The sequence below is a fragment of the Sapajus apella genome, unplaced genomic scaffold (genome assembly GCF_009761245.1).
Source record: "Sapajus apella isolate SASKATOON/1434 unplaced genomic scaffold, GSC_monkey_1.0 scaffold85, whole genome shotgun sequence".
Taxonomy (NCBI): domain Eukaryota; kingdom Metazoa; phylum Chordata; class Mammalia; order Primates; family Cebidae; genus Sapajus; species Sapajus apella.
Genome location: NW_022437025.1, coordinates 6,273,284 through 6,300,677, shown reverse-complemented (window position 1 = coordinate 6,300,677; position 27,394 = coordinate 6,273,284). Strand labels below are relative to the sequence as shown.

General features: G+C 51.3%; 1 protein-coding gene across 4 annotated transcripts in view; it reads right to left on the bottom strand.

The window, feature by feature from the left end:
* PPP2R2C (protein phosphatase 2 regulatory subunit Bgamma) overlaps window positions 1-27,394 on the bottom strand; it is a 237,778-nt gene that overhangs the window by 58,388 nt on the left and 151,996 nt on the right. Inside the window, exon 1 of one of the 4 annotated variants that reach the window (XM_032254148.1) lies at window positions 8,268-8,313. The exons of the other annotated variants lie outside the window; for them this stretch is intronic. Within the exon in view, the coding sequence (XP_032110039.1) occupies window positions 8,268-8,298 (31 nt within the window). The 5' untranslated portion in view covers window positions 8,299-8,313. Of the gene's footprint in view, window positions 1-8,267; window positions 8,314-27,394 lie in introns of those variants that run through there. 4 annotated transcript variants of the gene reach the window in all.

Sequence of the window (27,394 nt, the reverse complement as noted above, 5' to 3'; positions counted from 1 at the left end):
TCTCTCTCTCTCTCTCTCTGTCTCTCTCTCTCTCTCTCTCTCTGTCTCTCTCTCTCTCTGTCTCTCTGTCTCTGTCTCTGTCTCTGTCTCTCTCTCTCTGTCTCTCTCTCTCGCTCTCGCTCTCGCTCTCTCTCACACACCCCACATCCAGTCCTGCCCACTCAGCCTTCACAGCGTATCGGGATGCCAGCCACTCTCCCACCTCTCACTGGATGACTGCCATAGCTCTTTCTCCCTGGCCTGGCTATGACATAGCCTCAACAGACTGGCATGAGAGAGGCTGGTAACACCCAGGACTGATCCTGGCACTCCCCTGCTCAAAACCCTCTAGCGACTCCCATTGTACACTCAGAGGAAAGCACAGAGTGGTCTAAAAGCAGCACCCCTGGCCCAGGGGGGCCACATCCGGATCCAAACCTTCACCCCCCCGCACACTGGGCCAGGTAACCTGCTCTCTGTCCCCCACCTTGATTCTGGGCTTGTCCCTGTGTTTTGCTTTGGCCTGCAGAACAGCAATGCGAAAAGCCATAAGCAGAGACGCAAAGGGGCTTATGCACTGGGGTTGCCATCCACGCCTCTGCGGGGCCAGGAGCAGGACCTGTGCAGGCTGGCCCACTGGTCCCTGAGGGGCGGAGGAGGAGCGGGTGCAGCAGACCCCCCAACACCCCGGCCAAGCCCAGCTTCCAGCAGGGCCCTGCTGACCCACAGAGCAGGGCAAGCCCAGCCAAGCCCAGACCACAGAATCAAAGGTGCAAGATGATGAAAACGTTTACTGTCATATGCACGGGATCTCTTGTTTTTAACTCAGCAAAAGGTACCTTCTCCCCTTCCCCAGCCTCATCTACTGCTCTCCACCTGTTTATTCCCCTGCAAACTCCAGGGTCCTTGCCCTTTCCCAAAAGTCCCGGCTACCTTCTGTCCCAAGACCTGCTCTCCCGGCCTGCAGTGGCCTTCCCATGCACGCCACACAGCCCTGTCCTGCTCTTCCAATTCCACTCGACTGCTGCCTTCTCCGTGAGCACAGCTTGGACCCCCTTGCTGAAATTGCTGTCTGCACCCCAGCACCCTCACCCAGGACACCCTGACCATCCCTGCCCCAACCTGATCTGATGTTTTTCTTTCTATAAAGGCTTTTATCACCTCTTGGCTGTCTTCCTGGCCAGAACTTAAACTCCATGAGGGCAGGAATCTCAGGCTTAATGCACAGCGTCAAATGGTGCCTGTACCCAGTAAGCGTGCCAGAGATACCTATCCAAGAAATGCGTTTTTTTTTTTTTTTTGAGACAGAGTCTCGCTTTGTCACCAGGCACCAGGCTGGAGTGCAGTGACACAATCTCAGTTCACTACCACTTCTACCTCCCAGGTTCAAGCAATTCTCCTGCCTCAGCCTCCCGAGTAGCTGGGACTACAGGCGCGCACCACCAGGCCCAGCTAATTTTTGTATTTTTAGTAGAGACGGGGTTTCACCATGTTGGCCAGGATGGTCTCGACCTCTTGACCTTGTAATCTGCCCGCCTCAGCCTCCCAGTATACTGGGATTACAGGTGTGAGCCACCGCACCCGGCCAGAAACGCTTTTTCTTTATCCAGTCCAGGCTGTTTAGGACAATTCCTGCCCTGCATTGGCCTTCTGAGCCATGAGTCAATGACAGCTTTGAGGCCACAGGAAAGAGTGAGAGAAGGTGGTTAGAAGTGGGATGACGGGCTGGACGTATCCATCCATCCATCAAGTCAGACGCACGTCATTAAACTTAAAAAGACAAGAAAAGCAGTTCTGTGGGAACACGGAAACGCCCACCAGGCATGGAGTCAGGAACAGGGTCAGGTCCCAGCTGTCTCCGTCCTGACATTGTTCCTTTGTAGGACAGCCTGCCCTGGCCCAGGGACGCTCAGATACCTCTGGGCTGAAGCCAGAACCACAGCCTACCTGTGCTAGGGTCCCAGACAGGACACTGGTTCTTGCTATTTCATATTAAAACCCCCTGAGGGAGACGGAGCGAGATATAAAATTGGGTATAAAATGCTTGTAATTATCTATACCAGTGATCATAGCCATGTGAAATAAGCAAAGAAACTGGGTGGCAGGGTTGGTGGGGGGAGGCTGGAAGAGAATTCTCCAAAATGTGAACAGAGGTCGCTTTAGGGTACCTGTTTTCTAGATTTTCTGTATGGAAGTTACATCATGTTTTAATAGCTGTATTGGGGTACAATCAGTATATAAACACTGCACATAATGCATATAATTTGATGAGGCTGGGCACACACATAGTGGGTATTATTTTTATGATGGGAAAATAACAATGCCATTAAATTAAAATGCCAATGTAACTATTGCCATCCAGAGCAAACGCACTCCACAAATGCTGGGTGGTTACCACAGCAACACACACTAATGTCTGCGGACAATTTACAATTTGTATGTCATTTTCATATCTGCCACCTCCTTCAACCTCACGCCAGTCCCTGCAGGAGACACCGTGTGATTTTCATTTGGCAGCAGAGGCGGCGGAGGCTCCCTCCACGAGAGATGACACTGTGAGCTCTTTGCAGACAAGTACTGGCTGGAGTTTTGGCTGGGGTGCCTCAGTGTGTGGCCCTGGGTAAGCCACACAAGCTCTCTGAGCCTCGGTTTTGTGATCTGTAGTGTGCTTATGGGGGAGCCTTCCCAGGATTAGAGGTTCAAGTGAGACAAGGGAGAGAGGCAGAGAGGACCAGGACTGTAGGAATAATGAATCACCAAAATGCACTGGACAGAAACGAAAGCTCCCGGTCACCTGTGCTCCTGGCTACAACAGAAGCACAAGCTCCACAACGTGACGATGGATCTGGGGCCCAGTCTCACCGCGGATGGTCCCGCCTGCCAGTCCCACCAGTCCTCCGCTGCAAACATGTACAGAACTACCACCTGGCCTCAGATGCCCTCCTGCCCAGGCCGGGGCACTGCTGCCTCTGGCCTGTGAAGGACCTAGTAGATGTTTAACATCTACTCATTTTTATAGGTAAATGTCTTCAGGATTTGCCTCAGGAAAAGTTGCCTCTCTTGAGAGCCAGAAATTCTCAGCAAGGCTGAGAATTTGTTGTCTTGGCAGCAACTCTGTGAAGAAAGTCCATTCTCTCATCTCGGATTATCTGACACATTTCCAGCCCCAATACCGCCTCCTCCAGGAAGCCTTCCTGGATAGTCCCCTTTCCCCCTCCCCCAGTTCAGTGGTCTCTCCTACAACTGCAGTCTTTTTTATTTATTTATTTATTTTTGAGACAGAGCCTCACTCTGTCACCCAGGCTGGAGAGCAGTGGCGTGATCTTGGCTTATTGTGACCTCCGCCTCCTGGGTTCAAATGATTCTCGTGCCTCAGCCTCCCAAGTAGCTGGGATTACAGGCGCGTGCCACCACGTCCAGCTAATTTTTGTATTTTTAGTAGAAGCGGGGTTTCACCATATTGGTCAGGCTGGTCTCAAACTCCCGACCTCAAGTGATCTGCCCACCTTGGCCTCTCAAAGTGCTGGGATTGCAGGCGGGAGCCACCATGCATAGCCTGCGACTGCCATCTTAAGGCCGTTGTGTGCCCTTCGCAGGGTACCGACACCTCCTGCATGGTGCTATGTCCACGTCGTCTCTAGCCTTGACCAGAGAAAACAACACTGCACTGTGGTTGACCACATTAACTCACATTTCTTCAGTGCTGACTGTCCACCAGTCACTGCTCTAAATGCTTCTAGTAATAATGGCCTCAGAGCTGCTAGTGCGGCGACTTTCTCACAAATAACTACAGACTACACACTCGATGAAACAGCAACAAAACGACCCTCTCCGAAGGCATCGGAGGGTGAGGCCGCAGCGACGCTGCAGGCGGTCAGCAGTTGGGAGGACAGCCGGCGTCGGCTTTGCTGGTTTCATGGCTTTCAGCCTGAGGACAAGTCCCAGCCTGTGTCACGGAGCTGCCAGAGCTCAGACAGAAAGCCAGAGTCTCACTGGCTTGAAAAAGCAGAAAACAGTCTGCGACACTCATGGCAGCTGGAAAAGTCAAAATCCTGGAATGACGACAGCCACCAAGACGGATCCCCAATGGGGCAAATCAATCTGCCCTCATCTTGGGCTGACCCCACACCGCGCACACATGGAACAGAGCTCCAGCAGCTGCAGCCCAGCCAGGGCTAAAAGAAGTGAACAGAGACTCCTGCCACTGCTCACCGCTCACCGCTGCAGAAGTTTCCAGTCGCTTTCAGCCAAGTTAACTGCTTCCAAGCACAAAGCAAAACAAAAATGTTCCTTGAGGGAAAGCAGTAAGAATCTAGAGTCTCTCTCGTGCTTCATTCACAACACCCAGGATATGATCCAAAATTATGTGAAGATATACAATGAAATAGGAAAACCACCCATGCTTAATATAAAAGAGAATCAGTGGAAACTCACCCTGAAATGTGCTGGCTACTGCAATTGGCAAATAAAGATTTCTAAAGTCACTATGATAACTGTGTTAAAAGATGTAAAGGAAACTGGCTCATGCTTAAGAAAAGGAAATAAATCTCAGAAGAGAAATATAAACAATTTTTAAAAGAACTAAATGAAAATTCTACAGCTTCATAATTCAATGTCTGAGACAGAAAAAAAATCACTGCTTAACAGAAAATCTGAGAAAATAGAAGCGTTAGTGAACTTGAAGATAATTTCAATAGAAATTACCCAATCTGAAGAACAGAGAGAAAAAAATACTTTTTTTTAACAAAAAAGATCCTCATGTGTATACCTATGTAACAAATCTGCATGTTCTGCACATGTACCCCAGAACTTAAAGTATAATAACAATGATAATAAGATCCTCAAAGACCTGTCGGATAATATCAAAAGGCTGAACACACATGTGATGGGTGTTGGAGAGGGAAGGGAGAGAAAGAATGTGCTAAAAAGAAGACATGAATAAATAATGACCGAAAAATTCCCCAATTTGGTAAAAGACATCAATTTACAAACTTAAGGAGCTTGGCTAACTCCAAGCAGGATAAATACAAGGAAAATTACACTGAGGTACGTCATGGTCAAAGTGCAAACTGCTGGAAGTGTAAATACTGAGAAAATGCTAATGCAGCTGGGATAAAAACAACATATTCCATTCAGACACCAGGACTCAGATACAGCTTGTCGGCAGAAATAATGGTGCCCAGATGACTCTTTTAATGTGCCTAAAGAAAATTTTAAAACCTAGAAACCCAGAATTCTGAATTCAGTCAAAATATTTGTCAAGAATGAAGGGCAGGCCAGGCACGGTGGCTCACACCTATAATCCCAGAACTTTGGGAGGTGAGGTGGGTGGATCACCTGAGGTCAGGAGTTCAAGACCAGCCTGGCCAACATGATGAAACCCTGTCTTTACTAAAAAAAAAAAAAAAAAGAAAATTAGCCAGGCAATGTGGCGGGCTCCTGTAATTCCAGCTACTTGGGAGGCTGACACAGGAGAACTGCTGGAACCCGGGAGGTGGAGGTTGCAGTGAGCCAAGATCACGCCATTGCACCACTCCAGCCTGGGTGACAACAGCGAAACTCCATCTCAAAAAAAAAAAAGGACCGGATGCAGTGGCTCACATCTGTAATCCTAGCACTTAGGGAGGCTGAGGCAGGCAGATCATGAGTTCAGGAGATCAAGACCATCCTGGCTAACACAGTAAAACCCCATCTCTACTAAAAATACAAAATTAGCCGGGCATGATGGCACATGCTTGTAATCCCCAGCTACTTGGGAGGCTGAGGCAGGAGAATTGCTTGAACACAGGAAGCAGAGGTTGCAGTGAGCTGAGATTGTGCCCCTGCACTCCAGCCTGGGCAACAGAGTGAGACTCTGTCTCAAAGAAAAAAAAAGAATGAAGGGGAAAAAAAAAAAAAAAAAAGCCATTTCAGCTGAAGCTTTCCCAACGACTGGCGCTTTCATCTCAGAATAATCCCATCAACCAATTATTATTCTCTACCTACAGACAAGGAAACTTGCTCAAACTTGCCCGAAGTGCCCTAAGTGGCAGAGCCTCTGTGATGTGCTCTTTTTGGCCGTCCCTGCCCCCACACCGCAGGGCCTGGAGCTGCCACGAGCTGCAGCCTCGAGCTCAGGGTCCCAGATCAGCCACTGGGTGCAGTGCCCCAAGTCACTGTATGGGTGATGAGAAGTCCATGGAAAATCATGCTGACCTTCCCTCGTGAGGTGCCCCCTCCCTACCTGGGAAGCTCTAGGGCAACCCCCAAATGGAGAGGCAGGGTCGGAAGAGGCAGTGTGGGGCACACAGGGGCCACTGGACAAGGAGATCTCAGCCAGCCCCCTGGTGCTAGGCACAAAACAGACCTACCAGTGGGTGGCCAGAAGGGTGAGTGTGATATCCCAAGTGACCTGCCCGGTAACAGGTCCCTGCATGCCAGAGCCAGAAAGAGATGGGCAAATATGATATCGTGGGTGGAGCTGTGTCCCACAAATGATGTTAAAATCCTAGCCCCTGGTACCTATGGATGTGAACTTAATCGAGTCTTTGCAGATGATCAAGTTCAGATGTGGTCACACTGGATGATGGGGGGCCCTAGGTCCAAGACTGGTGTCCTGATAAGAAGGCCATATGAAGACACAGCACACACAGATACAGGGAGGAGGCCACGGGGAGGCAGAGGCAGCGGCTGGAGGGACGTATCTCTAAGCCGAGAAATGCCGAGGACTGCCGGCCACCACGGAAGCCGGGGCGAGGCCGGGAACAGAGTCCTCCCCACAGCCGTCAGAGGGGGCCCGGCCCTGCCGGCATCGTGATTGCACACTTCTGGCCTCCAGAACTATGAGAGAACAAATTTCGGTTGTTTTAAGCCACCGGTTTGTGGCACTGTGTCACAGCTTTCCTAGGAAATGGACACAGAGCAGAAACGAGAGCGGGCAGGCTCCACCCCCGAGAACCGGGCTGCCCCCAAGCCGGTGGCTCTTGCTGGCCCTCTTCTCCATGTGCCACCTGGCGGGGGCTTCACCCTTGGATCTTACAGATGCCCCCTGTAGCTTTCATCAAGACGGTGGTAATCCAGTCCCAGTCCTATTGCTTACTAGCTGTGTTCCCTTACCCAAATCACTCACCCTCTCTGAGCCCTGGATACACTGGAAATTGTCATCCCTGCCTGGCCATAGTTCCATGGTAAATGTGAAATTCAAACGATTCTGTGGACTAGGATGTTCCCTGGAAACTCTGGCCCAGGCCTGAAGACAGGAGATGAAGATGCCCGTCAGGGACTTACTCCCCTCGTCCATCACCGTAAGTGCTGCTGACACCATTAATGATCCATCAGGGCTCAGGGCAGGGGGGGGCCTTGGGCAAGCTCAGCTTGAGCCTTCTGATGAGGTTGTTGCATTTAATTAGCATTGTCAGAGGTATCAGGGCTGCTAAGGATGGAGGTGGGAGAGGAAGGAGGGGTCCTCCGGCTGCTAAAGGGAAACATCAGGGAGAGGAAGGGGCTCCTGCAGCCGTCAGTGCTTGGCACAGGCTTGGCGAGCGAAGTTCCCCAGCACCGGGCTGACGCTGGAATAGGGAGATGGGGAGCCGCCTCCCCACTGACTCCGGGTCCAGCAGGGTGGCCTGGCGCCTTTGGTTATCATAGTAAACCCTCTGGGCACTGGGTAGTAAATCCTGGGAGCCAGGCCCCAGCTTTAGCACTTTATATCTATACTGAACCTTTTTAACAACTCCACAAAGTTGTGTGCTGTTGGCATCCCCATTGTACAGATGGAGAAACTGAGGCACAGAGAAGACAACTTGCCAACAGCTGCTCAGCTAGTAAGGGGAGGGCGGAGACGACGCCAGCAGGCTGCCTCCCGAGTGCTTGAACCTGCCCCCCAGGCCTGGTTCTCCTTGCCACATTTGTGGGGTCAGAGATGGGGTGCTGAGGAGTTGCTGAAGGAGAAAGCAGGTGCTGAGCAGAGGCCCCACTCACCTCTGTGAAAGAGACCCTCAAAAGGCCCAAAATGTTTCCTGCAGGGGGGAGACCCTGGCCTGAGACTCAGAGCTAAAGGGTCCAGAGTGTGGGGTCTGATTCTGCCAGGGATGTGGCTTCTGCCTCCACGTGCTTCCAGGGGATGGGAACGAGCTGTATCACCTTAGGTCCTGCGTGCTGGCTGCCTGGAGAGGCGTGGAGAACACAGCAGAGGGAGGGTGGGGTGCATACTCTGTGCCTGGGGGTTGAGCAGAGCCACAGGCCGATACTGGCCTCAGGGCATACAGCAGGGGTTCCCTAGGTAGGGACTCTGCAAGAGACGGCTCTACAGGAAACTTCCAGACTGCCCTGTGAAGGCATTGTGACAGGTGAGAGCAGCTGGAATCACCTGCCAAGCGCACCCACAGTGGGCACAGCCACAGGCAGGTAGAAGGTGGCCCATACCCAAGGTCCTTTCCCAGCCAACGAGAGCTGCCTGAAAGGGGCTGCAGCCGGCGCCTTCCCATGTCGCTGCCCAGCAGGGAGCATACCCTGTGCTGGGAGCACGGAGGGGAAGCACCAAGTCTGGGCAGAGTCAGACTGTTGCCCGGACTGGACATCACCACTGAGTGAGTGACGGGAGGCCGCCGAGCTCTCCAAGGGTGATCAGAAGATGAGGACTTCATCCCGGGCCAGGGAACGGAATATTCCTGACAGGGTTTTATGAGTGGGGCCTGAGCGCTGCAAGGGCACCAAGGTCACAGCCAGGCCTGCTGGCCAGCCCTCTGTACTCCTCTCCTCCCGGCTCACCACGAGTTCAGGCACCAGCCGGGAGTGATGACCACCTTACTACTGAATTACATGCTCGCTGCAGAAACCCCGCATTTCATCACCACCCCTGCCGTACAGCGGGCCTGATGAGAGGATTCCTCCTGCAGCCTCAACTTGGTGGAAAAGGGGCAGCTCCCAGGCCTGTGGTCAGAGGCTAGGGTGGGGACAGCGGGGACGCTGTGGCCAGGGCAGATGGTGAGTCGTGCTTTGGTCACTTGGCTGAAGGAAAAGGTGAAGGTGCTGGTGGGAGTATTTTTGGGGGATTTGGGGGACTGTCTGCATGGGGTGGGTCCCAGCTGCCACCTGCCCCCCCCACGAAACCTGGACACCCAGGACCCCAGGCTCTGCCTGTGAGGGCTCTGCCGCCCTGGCATCTGGCAGGAGCCTGGATCCCACCCCACACACACCTTGGGGACAGTCCCTATTCCACCTCATTGTGGCTGTGACCCTGGGCAAGCCACCTCCCCTCTCTGGGCCTCCCCCTCCTCCCCTGTAGTGTAAAGGACGCCAGCAGATGAGGGAGGAGGCTAGGATGAGCCCGATGGCAGGTCCTGTGCAGGGAACTCGCTCTTGTTGCCACACTGAATCCTCTCCACATCCACTGGGCCATGCTGGGCAAGTCCCGTACTTCATATCACCTCCCCTGAGTTTGGTTTATAAAAAGAAAAGCACACTGAAACAGCAGAGCCGGCAGATAATGAGTTATGTAAACATTTAAACTGGGCATAGCATTGATTTGTCTTAAAGGCCATGGAAAAAGAATTCCATGATCCCAGCCTCCACCCCAAGAGCGCCAGGTGAAATAGGATGCTGACACCTCCAACTGTGGTCCCAAGACGTGGCTGTGACCGGTGGTCAGCCAGCCAGAACTGAGGACGCCAGGAATGTGTGGCCGACACAATGACCCTTGGGGAGACGGGCGGCAGGGGAAGCCCTGAGGGGGGCCGGAGGTCTGGAGCTGCCATGGCTATGCCCTTAGCATGCAGTGATCCCTGAACTGCCACCGTGTGGAAAGGGGGAAAGACCTGTGTTTGAATTCCACCCTGACCAGCTGTGTGACCTTGAGCAAAGCCCTTCACCTCTCTGAGTCGATCTGTCCACCTGTGAGGCAGACACGGGAACACACACCCTTCCAGGAGCAGGTTTACTGACGCATCACCTAGCATGTGTCCGACACGCAGGAAATACACTCAGTCATTCAGTTATTCATTTACCAGGATCTTAATGAATGGCGAGTTCTTGTTTAACGGATACAGAGTCTCTGTTTAGCATTTCTAAAGTTGAGTTACAATATATACAACATGAAATTCACCACTTTAAAGTATACACTTCATTGGATTTTAACAGATTCTCACAGTTCTAGAATGATCACCGCAGTCTAATGCCAGAACATTCCCACCTCCCCAAAAAGAAACCCACACCCATCGGCAGCCATTCCCTATCGCCCCTGCCCCAAGCTCCCAGAAATCACTCATCTACTTCCTGTCTCTATGGATTTTGCCTAATTGGATGTTTTATGTAAATAGAATCACACAGCCCATGGCCTTTGGGGTCTGTCTGGCTTTTTTTAGTTAGAGAATGCTTTCAGGGTTCATCCACGCTGTGACACATATCAGTACATCATTCCTTTTCAAAGCTGAAATAATATTCCATTGTAATCATGACGTCTTTTAAGACTGGTCCCTTTCTCTTCCAGCAGAAACCCAGTCCCCAGAAGAGAGTGAGAAGAGAGTCAGAGCCTACGAATGCCCCCATGTCCTCGGCCCCCAACCTGTGTCTGCACCCAGCCCTGCTCCTGCAGGAGCCAGAGCCAGCGTGGAGTGCCACAGCTCTTCCCATGGGCAGTGCACAGGGACAGGGGTTGGGGAGGCCAGGGGCTGCTGCTGCCAGTTTCTCCATGCTCAGGCCAGATGGGGCGCGCCTGATGGAGTGTCTGTGTCTGCCAGCCTCGGCACAGAGGCAGATGGGCCTGGGAGAGGGTGGACAGGACAGCTGTGGATTGGCCTGTGGTCAGTAGGATCTGGTCAAGCTGCCGGGTTTGACTCTAGCCAGGTTGGACTCTGCTCGGAGCAAGGATGACACCCAGCCTGGCTTCAGCATGGCCAACCCTCAATCAGACCCCGGTGGACTTTCAAAGGTGACCAGACAGGCTGAGGCCAGCAGCTGGCCTTGGGACAGGGTCAAGCTAAGAGAGGTCAAGAGAAGAGCACATGCTCCCTGCCTGCCTTCTTGCAACACAAGCTCCAGAAAACCCTGCACACATGGGCTTCTCTCCTAAGGACCAAGATTCCCAGGAGCCCAGATAGATGGGACCAGACTTGCTGGGACCTGTAATCTGCATTCTGACAGGTTCTCCTGGGTGTGCTGAGGTTTAAGAACCACTGGTAAAGGGATGACTGGTAAAGTGCCTCAGTGGGGCTGTCTGATTCCCAGCCAGTTACAGACAGTCTCTAAGCCTCAGTTTCCTAATCTCTAAAATGGGTTTCATATTCAGGGTTGGTGGTGAAGATTCAATGAGGCAACAAAGAAGTGTCTGGCACCAAGAAACTGCTAGAAACATTGCTGTAATTATCACTACTATGTATGCAAAGCAAATCACAGAACTATGTGGACACTGAAAGATTGATCGATGACAGAGGAAGAGTTTGAGATGTGGTGAATTGCTGCTGGGGGACCTGGTTTGACTGCCCCTGCCTGCTTGTGTCAGTCAGAGAGTCCTTTGAAGTCCCACACACAGTCCCCTGGGCTTGTCTCCGAAAGGCGAAGATTCCCAGGGCTGGGCACAGATGGATGGGACCTGAATTGCTGGGGCCTGGAATCTGCATTCTGAGTCTCAGTTTTCCCATTTGCAAAATAATGGCACTAAGAGCCGCTCTTGCCGCAGCACTCTGTGACCCCTGCTGTGCTGTTCCCCTGCCAGGATAGGAGGCACGGAGGCCTGACACTGATACAACCGATCACTTGCACCTGTGCCAGGCCAGATGGGCTGAGCTGGCTTCTGTGCTCCCAGCACCTGGGGTCCCACAGGCCCTGTCCTCTCCGCTCGGGCTGCAGCCAGCTTTCAAGACCCCAAACGGCAAGCGGACAATGGGGTCAAGCCGGCCTGGTGACAGGAACACCTCTCAGGTCCCATCACATCAGTGTGTCCATGAGTCCCCTTTCCAGGCCTGTCTGCTCCAGGCAAGGGTCAGGCTCTAAGCTGCTTTGTCTTTTGGGTTCTGGGGTCACAGCTAGCAGAGCCAGCAGCCCCCCTCTACCCACCTCCCCTGCCTCCACCCTGCCTGGCCACGGTCACCTCTCACCCGAGAGCCTCCCTCCTCTCTGGGTTTCCTTCTTCATCTTGGCACCATCCGCCGGCAGCCAGAAGGACGTTTCTAAAATGAAAACCTCATCTGATGGCCCTCCCTAAAACCTTCCATGGCTCCCTAGTACCCTTTGAATAAAGGCCTCATCTGCCTGACTCACCCTCTCACTCCCCACTTCTGACACTGCTCCTTCCCTGTGGCCAGCCTGGACATTGTTCATGTCCCCACAGGAGACCGTTTATTTATCTGAAAAGTATTTACTGAGCACCTACTAAGTGCCAGAGCTTATGTCAGGCAACGGGAACTGAGAAATGGACCCCATGGGCCTGTCCAGCCCTCCCAGACCAATCTGACCAAAGGTGGGGTGATGCAGCAAGGACCACCCGCTGTCCAGGGAAAGGCTGGTTTCCACCTCCCTTTCCTCCCTCCTTGTGGAGAGGTTCTGTGTCCCAGTCTCTGGGGGACAGTCTGCTAGAGGGTGACAGTCCACCCCTGTGAAGGTGTGGGGTGGGGCACGGGCAGAGCCGGGGATACCCCGCAGCAGAAGCTGATCAGCAGGTCCAGCCTCTGTCATCATCAGGGCTGCTGTGGTGTCCGAGGGCCATTCAGACAGCATGGTCAGCTCTGGCTCTGCACTGGCCCCATGACTGCTGGCAGCTCGGCCTCCAGAGGCTCGGTTTCCTCCCCTGTGAAATGGGCAGGCCGTCCTGATTGAGCCACTGCCACTCTCCAGGGGACCCTCTTCACTGACAAGGAGCATCCTGGTGGCCCCCCGGCGGCAGTTCTTGCTCCCTGGCTGGAGTGAGTCTCAGCCTCCCCGAGGGACCCCTCTCCACTGGGCATGAAGGCTTATGGGCCCTCTGCAGGCACAGATGCTCTGCTTCAGCCACCAGGCTGCAAATAAGGAAGTGGCTTTGGAGATGTTCCTGTCCTGGTTACATGCCAGCCACCCCGGTGGGACCTGGGTCACTGGGGAACTCACATAGGAACATCACACACAGCGTGCACGAGCCCTCGCAGCAGCCCTGGCAGGTGCATGGCACACTGTCACCTTCCATATGGGGAAGCCACAGCTCCTGAGGGCTGAACTTGTGCTCGACCCGGAAGTAGGCTGCTTCTCTGTGCCTGGTGGACCCCAGGGCCTGTCCTCTGGGTGCCATGAAGTGCAGACCAGGCCAGCCCCAGGTCCCTCCACCAAGGGACAGCCGTGCACCCGAGCTGTGACAGTGACGGAGCTGCAGGCTCCTCAGGCCACGCCTTGTGCCTCATGGCTTGTACCTCTAAGCTCACCACACCCCCTCGCAGCTGGGATCAGTGCACCCATTATAAAGACAGCAAATGGAGGCACATTCGGGCAGGGCTGACGGAGCCAGGCAGGTGTGGAGCCCTCCCTGCCCCAACTGCTGCCCATGGGTTATCGGCTCCTTTCCTCCAGTTTTTCCTGGAGACACCAACTCCCAGCCCGGGCACATTGTCCAGCTGCTGGGAGGGGTTAGAGAGAGGGCCCATGTTTGTGACATCTGCTGAGTCGGTGGCATGAATATTCAAGCCAGGGCTGATTTCCAAGCTACCCACAGTCGAGCAACTGGCTCAAAACATTCCTAAAAATGTAACTATTGGCTTCCACGCACTGACGTGAGCCAGCTCTGGCTCACTGTGGGCCAGGTGAGTCACCTAAGTCCACACTGGTAGGAATCCTTAGTTAGGGCCTAAATCCCAGTGTTCAACTTCAGAGCTTGGACTCCTCACACAGCCTTACGGGTTCCCATGAAAGGGCGGTGTGGCCCTTCCAAAGGCCACATCCCAGTCAGCAGGACCCTCATCCTGCATGAAACCCCCACTCATGCCATCCCACACTGCAGAGGCCGGGATGGGGAGCTCGCTCCGATGACAGCCAGGCTCCCACGGACCCCCACTACTCCCCATCATGAGCCAGTGAGGAGGTTCATGGTGAAATCGCCCCAGGCCAGTGGGAGGCCTCAGCCTCGGGGCTGGCTTGATAAACAGAATCTTATTGCCTAGGAAGGGCTGCCCAGAGGGCTGCTCCCTGTGCTGTGGGGGTCTTGCAGCCGAGGGGCAGGGGAGGGAACAGAGTCGGCCTCGGGGGTCCCTCAGTGACCTCTTTGGGGCAGGATGAATAGGAACTGGACAAGAGGCTGAACGCAAGAGCCCTCTCCCCTCCAGTCTGCCCCTCCAGGAGGGACATCCATACCTGCAACTTCAGAGCACCCCACTCGCCCAACCTGCTCTGTGCCAGCCTGGGGAGGCAACAGCAGGCCCTGGTCCTCCTCTCCCTCGTATGCGCCCCCTCCCCTCACAGAAGTGTAATATGTCTCTGTCTCATCAGCAGGCGCGGACAGGTCTGAAGGTCAGGCTGGGCCCGATGCCTGACGGTACGTGTGCAGCCTAGGACACTCATAGCCTTCCAGGGGCCCCACTGCCAGCTCAGTCCACAGGGCCCTGCCTTCACTTCTTCAGCACCATGGCAGCTCCCTGCTGAGAGCCTGGGTTTGTGGGGACCTGGCCCTCTGGCTGCCAGATGCTGACTGGGTTCCCTTCTGAGTGGACTTCACGCATGCGGCCATGCCCCTGACATTCACCAGTATCCACTCTGGGCCAGGTCTGCAGTGGAGAGCCAGGGAGATCAGTATCAAGTTCCTGCCTTCGTGGTATCGATGGCTCAGAGGGAGACACACAAGGAAATCGACACCCTCATTGCAGCCCCACAAGTTCTTGGCTGGGCTGTGTACCGGGAATGGTTGGAACCCAAAGAGAGGGTGGTGGGGTCTGCCAAGAGGCTCAGCGCAAGTGCGGCAGCCAGACCTCCCGGGGGAAGGCTCGCTCCCTCCTCAGTTACCGGGAAAGTCACTCTTCCTCTCCCAACCTCGGTTTCCGTAGTCATAGTCACAGCTGCCTCAGAGGGTCGTAAGGATTAAATAAGTGAAAATGTGTTCCTGTTAGAACAAGACCTAGAATAACCAAAATAACTTTGCAAAAAATAAATAAATAAAAGAACACAGGTGGAGGGCTTCCCCAAGCCGATATAAAGATATAGTGGTGCAGACAGTGTGGTCCTAGGAAAAGGGTGCACACATGCATCAACACAACTGAACGCAGAAGCCACAAGACCCACAGATCTGCGGCCAACTGACTGTTGTCAAAGGCACTCCGGCAATTCCATGAGGAAAACAGTCTTTCCAATAAATGATTGGGAGACAAATGAATATCAGCTGTTACCTTACACCACCTGACAAACTGACATTGAAATGCACCGTCTACCTAGGCCGGGTGCGCCGGTGGCTCACACCTGTAATCCCAGCACTTTGGGAGGCTGAGGCAGGCAAATCACAAGGTCAGGAGTTCGAGACCAGCCTGACCAACATGGTGAATCCCATCTCTACTGAAAATACAAAAATTAGCTGGGCATGGTGGCGTTTGCCTGTAGTCGCAGCTACTCAGGAGGCTGAGGCAGGAGACTCGCTTGAACCTGGGAGGCAGAGGTTGCTGTGAGTCGAGATGGCGCCATTGCACTCCAGCCTGAGACTGCAGTGCAATGGCGCCACCTCAGCTCACTGCAACAGAGTGAGACTCTGTTTCAAAAAAAAAAAAAATGCATCCTCTACCTAAACATAAAAGCTAAAACTATGAGCCTTCCAGGAGAAATTATAGAAGATTACAAAAGATATGGAGCCCTGTGGGAAACTGCTGGGCAGTTTCTTAAGGAGTGAAGATAAGCACACATCTACCATGAGACCCAACCATCCTTGTAATCAAGAGGAATGAAGGCTCACAAACTCACACAGGTGCGTACATTTGTGCTCATAGCAGCTTTCTGCACGGTAGCTCAGAACTGGAAACCACTCAAATATCCTTGCAACTTTGATTTCTTAGATAAGACACAAAAAGCGTGAAAAACAACAGAAAACTGACAAACTGAACCTTGTCAAAGCTTGAATCTTTGCTATGTGAAAGAAACTGCCATGAAAAGAAAATGGCAAGGCATGGAATGAGAGAAAGCATTCGTAGTACACGTATTAGTAAACCCCTTGCAGCCCAGATGTCTAAAAACCTCTTACAGCTCAGTAAGTAAACACGAAGAACCTGATTTAAAATGGGCAAAAGATTTGGGCAGACACTTCCCAAACCAAAATGCAAGAATGGTCAGGAAGCACATGGCAAGGCACTCATCATCAGCCATCACAAGATGCAAATGCAAATTGCAGCGAGATACTAGTGTAGACCCATCAGACAGGTGAACACTGAAAAGGTTAATAATATCAAGTTGGCGAAGATGCAGAGCAAGCCGCCCCTCACACACTGCTGGGGGAACGCACAATGATAGAGCCCTGTGGGAAACAGCTGGGCAGTTTCTTAAAGAGTGAAGATAAGCACGCATCTACCATGCGACCCAACCATCCTTGTCATCAAGAGTAATGAAGGCTCACAAACTCACACAGGTGCGTACATTTGTGCTCATAGCAGCTTTCTGCACAGTAGCTCAGAACTTGAAACTACTCAAATATCCATCAGCAGGGGAAGGAATAAATAAATTGCGGCATATCCATAGAACAGAATACTCCTCAAAGAGAAAGGAACAAACCATTGACACACGCAACAACCAGGGTGAAGCTCAAAATAACCACACCAAGTGAAAGAAGCCAGACCAAAAAATGCATGCGTCTATGACTCTATTCACATGAAATTCCAGAAAGTGCAGACTATCCTACAGTGACCAAAGGCAAATCACTGGCTACCCAGGGTGCAGGACAGAGACAGGAATGGACCACACAGAAAACAGGAAATGCTTTGGGGGTGAAGGCAATGCTCTGAATCTTAATTATGGGGATGATTTCACAAGTATATATAGCTTGCCAATTCCAATAATATGGAAGTCCACACTTTAAGTGGATGCCATTTATTGTACTTAGACAGGGTTTGAAAAGTCTTTGTTTGCAGTAAAAGAGAGAGAAAAGAGGGAGGAGGAGGTGCCAGCAGCCACCTGCTCTCATCTGAAACCTCCAGCAAACTGCTAATTTAATCCCCTAAACATAATCGAGTCAACCACCCAAACAATCACATTAAAGGAAACAGTCATTTGGTGCATTTTTCATCAACTAAGATCATCGATCAACCCACAAGTTCACCCAAATTTGTCCAAGGTGGTCTGATCCACCCTAGTCTTGGCATGAGAAATGTGTCGTGCCAGGCACGTGGTAGAATTCATTAATTGCACATTGAACAAATTAACAATCACCTCACTCTTCCAGGTACACACAGCTGCCAGGGGCCAGCAGGAGGCTGTGGCCAACGTGGGCAGCCCGAGCTGACCCTGGAAGAAGCCTGAGGCTGCCCACCTCCATAGAAGAAGCCCTTTATAGGACATTCTCGGATGCTGAGGAAGGTGGACTGAGGACCATTTAGACGTGGCATCAGGTGGGCTAATGGGTAATTCAGCAGCCTGAAAATCAGTGGGCAGCTGACAAGGAGTCAAATGTAGAATGTCCAGTGCAGCTGGATAAGGGAAGTCTGTGGCTGACTGAAATCACTGGGGACAGTTGAGCCAAAGATGGGAGTCGTTGTAGGGAGCCCAAAGTCAAGCCAGCCATGGCTACATTTCCTGTTCTGTTTCCGCGTTGGGCTCAGTTAGGGCTTTGGTGATCCTGAGTTTCCCGTCAATGCATGAAGTCTCCTGGGGTTGACATGCTTTCTCTTTTGTCTTCATCTTGAGTTTCACCCATCACTTAAATCAGCAGTTCTCAGATTGTGGTCTAAGTACATCTAGGGGTCCCCAAGACCCTTCCAGGGGATCATGGGGTTCTCCCTTTTCCAACTACATATCTGTTTAAGGACCTATGTTCTACAATACTTCAACCAAACACTGTATTGCAAGACTGAATGCAGAAGCTGATGTGAGAATCCAGCCATCATCTGTTAAGCTAGAAATTAAGGAGACTCATACACATGCCACTCCTCTCACTTTTTAAACGAAAACATAGTTTCCAAAAAAATGATTTATGTTAACATGTAATGGGTTTATTGTTTTTATTTTTAAATGAATTCACATATAAATATTTTTAACGGTCTGAGCTTTAATTTCAAATTTGGCAAATGTTGAAGGATATAGCTTACATATACAAAACCTCTTTGGGAGCCATAATAATTTTGAAGAGTGTAAAAAGGGGCCCTAAAGCCAAAAAGTTTGGCAATCATTGCCCTAAAAGTATGTTGGGAGATTTGGGCATTTGATCTACTAAGGCATCTATTGGTCTAAGCAACTAAGGTGTCATTGACCTAAGTAACTAAGGCGTCTATTAATATAAGCAACATTCCTCAGTGCCTGGAGCTCCTGGACCATCCAAGCCTCTCCCATGTTCTAAGGCTTATGCCATTCATCATAAGATGTCTAGAGCTCAAAGGAGCAGTTAAGGTTGGCCAGCGGGACCCCTGACTGCAAACATCTCAGAAATGAACTGAAGCCGTGGCTAGTGTAATGCCTTGCTTCCGCTCATGGAGTCAGGGGATGCAGAAGGGAAACTGAGCTGGGGGGTTCGGAACATTTCAAGGGGTAGAAGGGCCTCCACTCATATAGACAATGTGTCCCACACGTCAGTCAAGTGGCACATGGTAGGATATGGAAACTGACATTTAACCCAAAGCCAAATAAAAAAATCTATGAGGACATCATAGAAAGAACTTCCAGACTGTAACATATGAACATGAAAAGAAGTCGCAACTTGTATTCAACATTCTAATCATCAGTCTTCCTGGAAATGTTAGTACTCCCATTGTTCAGCTTTCCTGCCCCTCTAAGAAAAACCCACCCAGGTGAAGACCTTCCCCTCCATCTCCTGGATGTGGTTAATGGTAAGGAAGCAGTTTCACCAAAGCAACCCACAAACAGAAACTCTGGCCAATGCCTGATGACGCTGCTTCTGAGTATTTTCAGGAGCATCTTTGGACCGCCTCCCTCACTTCTCCATTTATTTTTAATAGTACTGGACGTGCTTGCACAGGAAGGTTGTTATACTCACTGGCTATGATAGCAACATCTGAGATTCTAGAGTCAGTCATCCCACAGCGTTTCCACATGAAGAAGATGCAGCTATTCAGCCTTCCAGAGAGCAAGGGCAAGGGCAAGACCAAGGCCTGGAAGAGCAGCGGGGGACCAAACACAGCGCCAAGACCGCATCTCTGGAGCATCCTGGTCCGAGAGAGCCTTTGAGCTCCACCCTCCTCTGTGTGATCCCATGAGCCTGAGAGCCCCCTGCCATTGTAATTTTATCCAAGTGGCTCCAGGGACCACACCAATGAGTGGTGGCCACAGCTCAGCTCAGGAGCACCCTGACAATGAACTCACAGAGGAAAGTCACAAGTGACACTGGAGCACAGTGCTGTTTATCTTCCTGCTGCACAAAGGGCAGAATCTGGTGGCAGAGGGGAGGTGGTATCTGCCACGGAAGCTGCCTGCCGATGCCAGACACTCTACTGGATGGCTTCACACCTCACACAACAAAGTGGAGTCAATGGCACTGATATCAGAGCCAAGAACCCAGGCTTGAATCCTGGCTGTGTCACTCACGCACTGTGTGACTTTGAGCCAGTTGTTCAATCTCTCTGTGCCTTGGCATCCCCATATGAGCATTGGGGTTAATGATGTGGCAAGGATCCACTACCTTCTGGGGCTGCAGTGAGGACAAGCGGGACACTGTTTGGGACGCAGCATGCGCTGTTGCCGTTCATCTCCTCGGATCCACCTGGGCAACTGTGATCTTCGGGGTACAGAGAGGAAAGCCAACGTTCGAAGGCGAAGGTGCCCTGCCCGAGGTCACAGGGCAGGTAAGTGGTACCCACAGGCAAGCAGGTAGGCTTTGCACCCACACCCACCTGACTTCCAGCGCTCGGCACTTTCCACTTTGCCTGCGGCTCTTCATACACGCTGCCCCATTTTCCCAAATGGAACAACAGCTCCTCTGCTAGACTGGAGGGCAACTAGAATGAGCTAGCAAATGTGCGCTTGGCCTGCCACTTCAAGGCTGTGCCTCCTCAGTGTTCCCACCTGCGAAATGGGCACGGCGCTGCCTGCCCATGCTCCCTCTTTTCTCTCCTCTCCTTTTTCCTTCTCCTTCCTTCTTTCTTTCTTGCCTTCCTTCCTCCCTCCCACCCTCATGCCTTCAATTTCTGCAGACATGTACTGTGGGATCACCGTAGGCCAAGAGTAGGTGGGACATGGAGCAGCTTCTGCCCCCCAGGGGCTCCCAGTGTCGTGGGGCAGTCAGGGATGTAAACAAGCACCACATGGTGTGGCCAGGGCTGTGAGGGAGGGAGACATGGGGATTCTGAGGGTCCAGCCTGGGGATCAGGGGTGGCTTCCTGGAGGAGGAGGCACTGCATAACCTGAAAGGGCAGAAAGAGCAAAGACACTGCTAGTGGGAGGCATTCAGGTGGGAGACGCATTCCTGTGCCCAGCTGGAGCACCTGTTCCATGGCGAGTGGTCGCAGAGAGGAAGGAGGTGGGACCTCAACGGCAGGCAGGGGCCTCAACTGCCACCCCTCTGCAAAGCCACGAAGACCCGCCAAGAAAGACCAACACAGCAGAAGGAGTGCTAGGTTCTGCGCATTTCCTGGCTCTCTCACACCTTCAAGGACCAGCTGGTAAGACCAGGCGGCAGGAGGGGCCGAAATTTCCACTGAGGCCAGAAGGAGCCACTCTGGTCTAATTAGAACCACCAAGCAATCTGAGGACTTCGCTTATGCACACGGCAGGGTGGTGGGTGCCTCCCCACGTGGGTGGGAGATTACTGCCACTGGCTGGGCTGTTGCTGTCATGCAAAATATTAGGAAAAGGAAGGGCCCCAAGCAATTCTCGTCTGGCTGAAATGGGAGGATTGATCATCTCAGAGGTCGGAGCCTCAAAGACAGAAAGGCTAGGAGTGGAGCAGGGACCCTAGAGAACTGGTTTAGCAACAAGAATTATTCCCTGACCTCTTCCTCCTCACTTCTTGCCTCCTATGTGTTTTTCATTTGATTAAAAAAAAGGAACAAGAAACTGAAACCGCCCTTCACTCCCAGCTCTGTTAACAGCGGGATGAGGCTGTGCTCCAGGGGCCAGGCTGCAGGAGGTCCCCACGGAGGTCTCCCAAAGCCTCCCCTGGCCTCTGAGAGCACGTGGCTGACGCCACCTTTCAAGAGCTTGGAACCTTTCCACTGGCATGAATATTTAATTGTGGAGGATTAAAAATACAACCTTGGAGGCCAAGGTGGGGGATCACGGAGGTGGGGAGTTCAAGACCAGCCTGGCCAACATGGTGAAACGCCATCTCTACTAAAAATACAAAAATTAGCTGGGCATGGTGGCAGGCACTGTAATCTCAGCTACTCTGGAGGCTGAGGCAGGAGAATTACTTGAATCCCGGAAGGAAGAGGTTGCAGTGAGCCAAGATCACACCATTGCACTCCAACCTGGGTGACACAGTGAGACTCCATCTAAAAAAAACAAAAAATACAACAAACCCCCTCCTACTTGACAGGGATACACTATGCCATTTCACTCATCACTGTCACAGGAAAAAAGAGCACAGGGATGGGAGTGAGGGGACTGCCCTTTGTCTCCAACCTGCCACCACCTAGCTGTGTGAACTTGTCTGTGGCCTGACCTGGCTTTGGTGTCCCTGACTGCACCCATCTCACCCCGAGGTGCTCAGCATTTGTTCCCACCAGAATTGGTGTTCCAGGAAGGGGACTCCTGGGGATTGCCCACCTTAACCATGAGGCTGGGGTGCTAGTGGGAAAGTGCTGGGCACTGCAACAGACTTCTGGGGAGCTCTTTGGGACAGAGAAGTAAGTGCAAACTCCTTTGAACTGACTGCACCATGGACCTTACCATAGTCAAGGCATAGTGACCACTGTGACCTGCATGCACACCTCCAGACGGCCTCCCAGAGCCAGAAAATCTGAAGTAACAGGAAAGCCACAAAAGAAGAAGAATGCCTAGCTCCTGTAGAGCCTGATTAGCTAACCTTGTAACATTCTGCCATTGTTCCTGCCTCAACCATTCCTGCCTCAACTGATAAGCCAACCTTGTGACACTGAACCTTGGACCTTGTGACACCCACCCCCCCATGAAACCTCCACCCTGGCTTGCAAAAACCACCCTGAACTGTAACTTCTGTAACTTTCCACTGCCCACCCCAAACTTATAAAATCAGCTCCTATCTGACCGCCCTCTGCTGAATATCTTTTTGGATTCAGCCCACTCGCTCCCAGGTGAATAAAAAGCCTCATTGCTCACACAAAGCCTGTTTCAGTGGTCTCTTCATTCAGAGCGTGCCTAACAAGAAGGTCCTTAGAGATCCCCCACCCCATACACAAGTTCCCCAAAGTGCAGCTGAAGGTGCCTTGATCTCCGTGAGGTGCAAGGTCCTTGTGCACAGCAAGGGGCAGGCACACAGAGGCGCCCTGTCGAACTTGCTCTTCCATGGTCAGGAAGGCAGCTACGTGCAGATACTCCTACCCTATCTCACCACGGAAGCCCCTGGGGAGGGGTGACAGCTGCTCCTGACCTCTCTTGTCTGCACAGCACTTTGCAGATACAGAGCGTGTTCACTGCCTACACTTGGTTCAACATTCGCAACATCAGTTGTGAAGCACCCAGGTAGCAAGCTCATCACTAAAGGTTTGGAGGGATGACCTTAAGTTGCCTACTGAGAAAGCAATCGCCTAAGGGGCTTGTTAGGAAAGTATGGGCCCTGGAAATTCTGAGTTGCAGAGGGATCCTAGTGTGGAGCCCAGGAATTTGTATTTAACAGACTCCAAGGAGGGTTCTAAGGAGGCAGGTGCCCATGAGGAAGCAGGGATCTGCACCAAGCACAAAGGTAGGGAGGCATGGAAAACCCAGGTGGATTGAGGGTGCCCACAGATTGCAGTGGAGATTCTGAGACACAATGGGCAGACCAGGCAAGGGACTAGGGACAGTCCATGGATGCTGAGAGGCAAGCAGGGGAGCACCAACTGTGGTCAGGTCCACCAGGCCCCGTGCCCTTCCACTGTGCCATCTTGAGCAAGGCAGCACACGTCTGCCGATCTCAACTGCCTCATCAGCAAAATGAGAACCATGAACGTGACCTCCTTCGTAGAGTTACTGGGCAAATTAAGTGAGTCAATAGACACAAGGTACTCCGAAGAGCATCTGGCACAAAATAAGTGGGACACGAGGCTGAGGGCTGCCGTTACCACCCTGGGCCAGGCAGAGTGTGAGAGTTCATATCTATCATCCGCTTTCATTCTCACAGTCACTCTGTTACGATATTAGTCTTCCCGTTTTACAGATGAGGAAGCCACACGAGCGGGTTGCCCAGGTCACAGAACTCCCGCACACAGAGCTGGCTCCGGAGGGCTCTACGGCCACTCTTTACTCGTCCCGTAGCAGCGCGGCTGCTTCCACCCCTGCCTGCCGAGAACAGGAAGCTCGGCGCTCTAAACTGGCTCTTAGCAGGCACTCCACTGCGGCTTAATAAACAAATAACTGGATAAGAAGTGCTGAACAAATGAATGGGGAGATGAGGGGGTGAATGGGCCACAGGGAGGGTAAAACCCTCTCTTCCAGCTCAAAGGCAGAAGGAGGATTCCCAATTTAATTGCGAGGATGGGACCCCAAGGGCAACCCCGTGCAGAGCAGTCACACGGTACTTTCATTACTCTTTATGGCTTCCTGGGCCCATTAGCAAGTCCCCCAGGTTCCTGGGGAGTGATTAGATCCAGGGAGGGGCTGGGCCTGCTCCCGGGCCACAGGGGATGGTCAGGGTCTGGGAAGCAGCCCCTCTTGAGTCCAGATGCTGACATGACAACATCATGGAAACCTCATTTGCAAACTCAAATTAGTGTCATCTTGATGATCGTATAAAAGAGGGATGAGCCTATAAAGCCAGCCATGGACAAGCGTGGCCATGGGGAACGGCTTCGCAGAGGAACAGGGAGAGCCCAGAAGGAAAGGTTTTGTCATCAAAACCCATTTGGTGACTTATGGGTTTGGCTCTGGATTCTGTGTTTTGTATCCTGGCGGGGAGTCTCTTTTTTTCTTCACTTACCTATTATCAGTCTCATTAATAACACAGAGGTATAGGATAGGGACATAAATACACAATAATGATAATTACAATTACCACAATGAAATTTACCATTTATTAAGTGCTTGTGCTGACCCTAACCCTAACGGAGCATGTTACAAGCACTAATATATTTATTTTTGAACAATTGGAGACATTCTTGGGGTTGCCTTCCTGAATGTGTCTGATGTGCTTCTTCAGCACATTGACTCCCATCCAAATGGCCAAGGGATTTAAATCCCAGCCAGTGTGGACCAGCACCTTCCATGGAGAAGTTGGCCTTTCATAACCCACTATCATTTTATGCATTTCAAAGCTTAGAAAAACAAAACGCTGACTTGTGCTCTTTGCTGCTTCTGTCAAAACACTAACACTTCACTGCAGTGGGTTGAATGGTGACCCCCAAAAGATATGTCCACATTCTCGGCCAGGCGTGATGGCTCACGCCTGTAATTCCAGCATTTTGGGAGGCCAAAGTGGATGGATCACTTGAGCCCAGGAGTTCAAGACCAGCCTGGGAAACATGGCAAACCCCATCTCCACTGAAAAAAAAAAAAAAAAAAAAACAAAAAAATTAGCTGGACATGGTGGCGTATGCCTGTAATCTCAGCTACTCGGGAGGCTGAGGCAGGAGAATCGCTTGAACCTGGGAGGCGGAGGCTGCAGTGAGCTGAGATCATGCTACTACACTCCAGCCAGGGCAACAGGGCAAGACTCTGACTCATAAATGAATAAATAAATCTTAAAAATAAAATAAAATAAAATAGGGCAGGCATGGTGGCTCAAGCCTGTAATCCCAGCATTTTGGGAGACCAAGGCAGGTGGATCACAAGGTCAGGAGTTGGAGACAAGTTTGGCCAACACAGTGAAACCCAGTCTCTACTAAAAATACAAAAAACAATTAGCCCGGCATGGTGGCGGGCACCTGTAATGCCAGCTACTTGGGAGGCTGAGGCAGGAAAATCGCTTGAAACCAGAAAGCAGAGGTTGCAGTGAGCCAAGACCATGCCACTGCATTCCAGCCTGGACAATGTGTGAAACTCTGTCTCAAATAAAATAAAATATGTCCACACTCTAATCCCTGGAACTTGTGACTGGCCTTATTTGGAAAAGGGGGTCTTTGAAGATGTAATTAAGGATTTTGAGATGAAATCATTCTGAATTATCTGAGTAGCCTCTAAATGCAGTGACAAGTGTCTTTATAAGAGACACACAGAGGAGAAGACACAGGGGGAAGAAGAGGAGGTGATGTAAAAACCAAAGCAGAACTTAGAGTAATGTGGCCATAAAGCTGAGAGATGCTGGCAGCCTCTAGGAAAGGAAGGGTCATCCCTGACAAGCTACAGATGGAACGTGGTCCTGTGGACACCATAATTTTGGACTTCTGGACTGTAGCACTGGGAGAGTATAAGTTTCTGTTGTTTAAACAATCAAATGTGAGATAATATGTTATGGTAGCCACCAGCAACTAACGTGCGCATTCGTCAGAGATGAATGTTGATGTTGTGCTATGCGGCCTTAGGGAAGTCAAGAATCACCCAGCAAAAACAGGACACAACAAGTCAGGATGAATGGACAAAGCCTCCACAACCCCAGCAGATTTTATGAGCATTTATTGCTAGAAACCCAGCTCTTTTTGTTTTTGAGGCAGAGTTTCACTCTGCTGCCCAGGCTGGAGTGCAGTGGCACAATCTCAGCTCATTGAAACCTCACCTCCTGGGTTCAAGCACTTCTCCTGCCTCAGTCTCCCGAGTAGCTGGGACAACAGGTGCCTGCCACAACAAGGGGTTAATTATTATTATTATTAATTATTATTATATTTTTAGTAGAGACAGGGTTTCACCATGTTTGTCAGCCTGGTCTCAAACTCCTGACCTCAAGTGATCCACCTACCTCGGCCTCCCAAAGTGCTGGGATTACAGGCGTGAGCCACTGTGCCCGACCAAGAAACCCAACGTTTAGAAGTCAAATACCCCTAGACACATGGACTGGGAAGTTCTTAAACGATTCAAAGGTGGGCAAAATGGATTCAAAAATATATACGTCCCCGAGGATACAAAGCAAAGGCCATCATTTAGTGCTTGCTGCGCCATCCAGTACAGGGACCACCAGCCATGCGTGGCTAACTGCAATGTGACTAGTCCAAGCTGGGAGGTACAGTAAGCATAAAACACACACCGAATTTTAAAGATTTAATATGAAAAACAAAATGTAAAATGTCTCAGTTACTTTTAGATTGATTAATATTATTTTGGATACTATTTTGGATACATGAATTATTACAATTAATTTCACCTGTTTCTTTTTACTTGAGTAACATGGCTATCAGAAGTTTTAAAAGCACGCATATAGCTTCCTTTACATTTCTATTGTTCAGCATTAAATTAGAGGAGGCTGGAAATTTTGGGGAATGTAAAAATTAAGTTGTGTGTGCTCTTGGGTTGGTTAACAAGAAATTAAAATGCCAACAAAATGGCAGGAGACCTGAACCCCAAAGATTGCAAAACCTCCAACAAGGGGCCAAATGTTAGATGAACTAACAGAACTGGTTTCTCCCTGTCCCTTTCCCTGGCTCCCAACTCCCCCCATACAGATTCTTCACTGCATGACCACACCCCCATGCTGACTCCACTGACTGGATCAAGGGGTAGCCACACCCTCCTAGAGGCAGCCAATCACCAGGCCTCCCTGAGAACCGAGCCAATCACCTTTCTCTCCCAGGATGGGTGGGAACCTGGTGGTGAGCAGTGAGTAAGGATTCAATGGGAGGTAGGATGGTGTAAATGGAGGCCACCCCGGAGCACAAATAATCCAGAGCAGGAGAGTGGTTTCAAACCTCAGCTGCAGGGCAATGACAGTGTGCTTGATTAGTATTTGGATTCCTTGGCCCTGGCCCTCTACAAGCCTCGGTGGGGCCTGGGAATCTGAATTTTAAACAAGACCCTGAGCACTTGGGCCACAGGTGATCTGCAGGCCACACTGAGAAACTCCAAGGGCAGAGGATGCAGAGGCTGTGGGTAGAGAGAATGGAGCCTGGGGAGTGGAAGGGGGCAGGAGCTGGTCAGAGGTGTCACTGTCTCAGGGGGTCTCCCAAGGATCCCATGACTCTTTCTTTTTCTTTTTTTAGGAATATTCACATTCTATTTTAAGTAAAATACTTGTTGGTTTTTTTAAACATTAAAAGATGCCAAGTGTTGCATTTTATTCACCACCCTGGACAACTAAAACTGTGAAGATGTA